At 39.6% G+C, this 4,285-nt stretch overlaps 1 protein-coding gene across 1 annotated transcript in view; it reads right to left on the reverse strand.

Annotated features, from left to right (window-relative positions):
* SNRNP40 (small nuclear ribonucleoprotein U5 subunit 40) overlaps positions 1-4,285 on the reverse strand; it is a 13,855-nt gene that overhangs the window by 3,464 nt on the left and 6,106 nt on the right. The window contains exons 7-9 of the mRNA XM_057387339.1: positions 3,921-4,003; positions 3,410-3,471; positions 47-150 (exon numbers count right to left, since the gene is read on the reverse strand). Coding sequence (XP_057243322.1) covers positions 47-150; positions 3,410-3,471; positions 3,921-4,003 — 249 coding nt within the window. The remainder of the gene's footprint in view (positions 1-46; positions 151-3,409; positions 3,472-3,920; positions 4,004-4,285) is intronic.

Below are 4,285 nucleotides of genomic sequence, written 5' to 3' on the forward strand. Positions count from 1 at the left end.
ACTCAGGCAGCCCCACAGCTGTGTCCCGGGGCTGGGCAGCACTCACTGATGGGTTCCTCGGGGTGGAATGCCAGCTCGTTGACTGAGCCCGCGTGGCCCGGCAGCTTGTATAGGATCCTCCTGGACGTGGTGTCCCACACRTACACAAACCTGGGGGAAAAGAGAGGCCTTGGGGCAGGGCTCAACAGGAACTTCCYCATCCAGATCCCAATAAACCCATCCAGATCCAGATAAACCCCTATAAATCCAAATAAACCTCTATAGATCCAAATAAACTGCCACAGATCCCAGTAATCCCTATAAATTAAACCCCTACAGATYCCAATAAACCCTTACAGATCCAAATAAACYCCTATAGATCCACAKAAACCCTTATAAAATAAACCCATACAAACCCTCATAAACCCCTATAAAATAAATCCCTACAGATTCCTATAAACCCCTATAAAATAACACCCTACCGATCCAAATAAACCCCTGCAGATCCAAATAAACCCCTATAGATCCTSTATAAAATAAACCCCTACAGATCCCAATGAACTGTTATAAATCCAAATACAGATCCCAATAAAACCCTATCAAATAAACCCTTGCAGATCTGAATAAACCCCTATAGATCTGAATGAATCTCTATAAATCCAAATAAACCCCTACAGATCCAAATAAAGCCCTATAAAATAAACCCTTATAGATCCACATAAACCCATGCAGATCCCAGTAAACCCCCATAAAATAAACCCTTACAGATCCCAATAAACCCCTATAGATTGAAATAAACCCTTACAGATCCCAATAAACCTCTGTAGATCCCAATAAACCCCTATAAAATAAACCCATAGAGATTCAAATAAACCCCTACAAATCTGAATAAACCCCTATAAAATAAAACCCATAGATACAAATAAACCCCTATAGATCCCAATAAACACCCCTTGGGATTATGACAGGATTTTATGAAACCCTAAATCCCTGTGGTCACCCCTGCTCAGCTGGGGCAGAGGAAGGGACTCCATCCCTGGGCACAAGGATCCCACTCTGGTGGTTTCCATGTCCCTCCCCTCTTCCCTGACTCTCTTCCCGCATATTTCAGGGCTCGTTTTTTAATATTAAATAATAAATAAATTTCATTTAATAGCCCCCATTTAAAAATCAATCTCCCCATGCCTCCAGTTCAACAGCAAAAATAAATATTCAGGTAAATTGTTCCTCCAACACAGACACAGCACAGGAGGGGAGAGGAACCTTTGGGGGAATGTTTTGAACTCAAACAAAATGTTTGTTTTGCTTTCCCTAGTAGACATTTTTCTCCTCCAAAAATAATAAAAATAATAAAAATAATAAAAATAATAATAATAAAACATTTAAAAGCCCAAATAATAACAACAACAATGACATTAATAATAATTAGGATAGGTTAAATGGGGTTAGGATGAAAGAGTAACAATAATAATAAAAGGTTAAATAGGGTTAGGATAAAATAACAATAACGATTGTAATAATAATAATATTATTTAGGATAGCTTAAATAGGGTTACGATAAACTAATAATAACAACAATAAGAAGATCAGGTAAATTAGGGTTTGGATAAAATAATAATAATAACAATAACAATATATAGGATAGGTCAAATAGGGTTAGGATAAAATAACAGCAATTACAATATTAATAATCATATTTAGGATAGGTTAAATAGAGTTAGGATAAAATAATAATAACAACATTAATAATAATAGATTAAATAGGGTTAGGATAAAGTAATAACAATAATAATAATGATAGGTTAAATATGGTTAGGATAAAATAATAACGACAACAATAATAACAGTAACCACAACAATAACAGTAGTAACAATAATAATAATGATAAGTTAAATAGAATTAGGATAAAATAATAGTACTAATAACACTAATACTACTAATAATAATAATAATAGTAAATAATACAAATGAAAAGCTCTGTGGTAGCAGAAAGATTTGCGTGGCCCTGTGTGACCCACCCCAGGAGCTGTCAGGCCCCTGAGCTCCAGCAGYACCTGCAGAATGAACCAACTGCCCCCAGCTGCAGGTTAAGGTGCCCCAGGCAGGAATTCCGTTCCCAGGCAGGAATTGTCCCCACRTGGCCCAGCAGGGCCACCACAGCTCAGGCTCCTGCAGGGACAGCTGCCCCACTCAATCACGAGTGGCAGAGCTCAGCTTGTGCCTCTGTGCCATCAGAAACTCCTTCAGCTGCTGATCACTGCTGCTGCCAGCCCTGCAGCAATTCCTGTCCCCTGGCACTGCCAGCGGGGCTGGAGCCACTCCAGGGGACCTTGGTGTCCTTGATGGGACCTTCAGACCCCATGCTGCTCCCTCCCTGTGCCTCTTCTGCTCCTCAGCTCCTTCACTCTGCCCCTTCTACTTCTCAGTTCTCTCCCTGTGCCCTCTCACTCCTCAGTTCTCTCCCTGTGCCCCTCTCACTCCTCAGTTCTCTCCCTGTGCCCCTCTCACTCCTCAGTTCTCTCTCTGTGCTCCTCTCACCCCTCAGTTCTTTTCCTAGAATCTCTCATTTACAAGTCTGATAGGTGCTAATTGATCATTATTGCTCCTAATTAAAGGAGGATCATTAAYGACCCTGGAATCCCACCATGCAGGGATTTAATTGGGATTTGTGGTCCTCAGTCTCACACCCCATACACAGAGCCTGCTCTCAGAGAGCCTCCCAGGATTCTGCCAGGACACCCAGGGGTGCAGTGAGGTGACCAAGGTGTCCCTGTCACCTGCTGGCCCTGCTGTGGGATCCTGTGGTGGGCACAAGGCACATCCTCAGGCAGCTTCTGACAATAATAATAATAGTAATATTATTACCATTATTATTATAATAATTATACCTATTCTTACAACAATAATGTTAATATTTTTACTACATTTAGTATATTTATTATAACATAGTATATCAACATAATATGTAAAATAATATAAAATTATATTATTACATTTATAGATTACATATTATATATAATATACAATTCATTATTAAGAATAATACATATTCCTATTCTTATAATGGTAACAATAATACATTGTTGGATATTCATTATTATATTTAGTATRCTTTTATATTTATTGTAATATTATATTACATTAATATAAAGTATAATACATYACTATTATTAAACTTATAAATATATACTATACATGTATTATTATTATTGTTATTAATATTATTATTATTATACTACCAAATGCTCCTCCACGGACAGAAAAGCAACAGAAACCCATCCCTGTGGAAACCAGGAAAACTCTCAGGGGTTTTTTGGGATTTTGGGATTTTACACCTTCATACACAGCCCTAAACCTACAGATTCTGACCCAGGAATGCTGCAAATCCATTAAGGATTGATGGGGAGGGAGGAAGTGGTGAAAACTCACCTGTCAGCTGACCCCCCTGCGATTTTACTGCCATCTGGGGACCAGGAGCACCTCAGCAGGTTCTAAATTATAGAATAAATTTAAAAAAAAAGTATTTAATAAATAATTAATAAAATAATAAAAGAAAAATAAACATCTCTTCAGTTTCCCCCTTCTCCTTGAATTAAAATCACCATGAGGTTTTAACCAGCACCAGCAGCACCTTAATGACGTCCCTTTGGAAGAGGAGGTGGTAATTACAGATTTCATTTGATTTTATTGCTGGAAACAGCCAGTGCCTTGTTATTTCACACAAAGTAGATGGTGAGTGTAGAAAATACTTAATGTACAGTTAATTACAGCTGAACCGAGCAAAGGAATCATGTTATTGAGGCTTTAATTGGAATCCCACTTTGTGTATTCATCTTTGAGTACTTATTAAAGCCTTCCTGGCTTAAACTTGAATTGAAAAGAAACAATTTAAGCCAAGTCAATAGCAGGGGGAATGGACCAAGGAGTGGAGCAAACTCACCTTTTCAAAATTATGGACRTTCCCCTGGAAAATCTTCACACACCTCTCCTTGGGGGCGAAGGGCCTCACATCCCAGATCCGAACTGCAGCAGAGCAGAGCCATCAGCTCAGGGGGGCACAGAAGGACAGCGCTGGCAAATCCCCCGTTCCCTCATTTTACCCCAAATCCACAGCCAAGCAGCAGCTTYCCTGCAGGGACAGGCCCAAAGCAGAGGGTGCTGGAGGGGGAAAAATCCAAACCAGTGATCCCAAAAATGAACCAGCAGCTCCTTAGGGGAGGATTTGCTTTATCCTGATGGATTCCATGGTCATGATCCTGGTGGGCTCAACCTCACTGAGCATCCTCAGGGGACACAGCCAAACCA

Source organism: Malurus melanocephalus, unplaced genomic scaffold, assembly GCF_030028575.1.
Source record: "Malurus melanocephalus ecotype Western Australia unplaced genomic scaffold, MMel_1.1 scaffold_1192, whole genome shotgun sequence".
NCBI classification, from domain to species: domain Eukaryota; kingdom Metazoa; phylum Chordata; class Aves; order Passeriformes; family Maluridae; genus Malurus; species Malurus melanocephalus.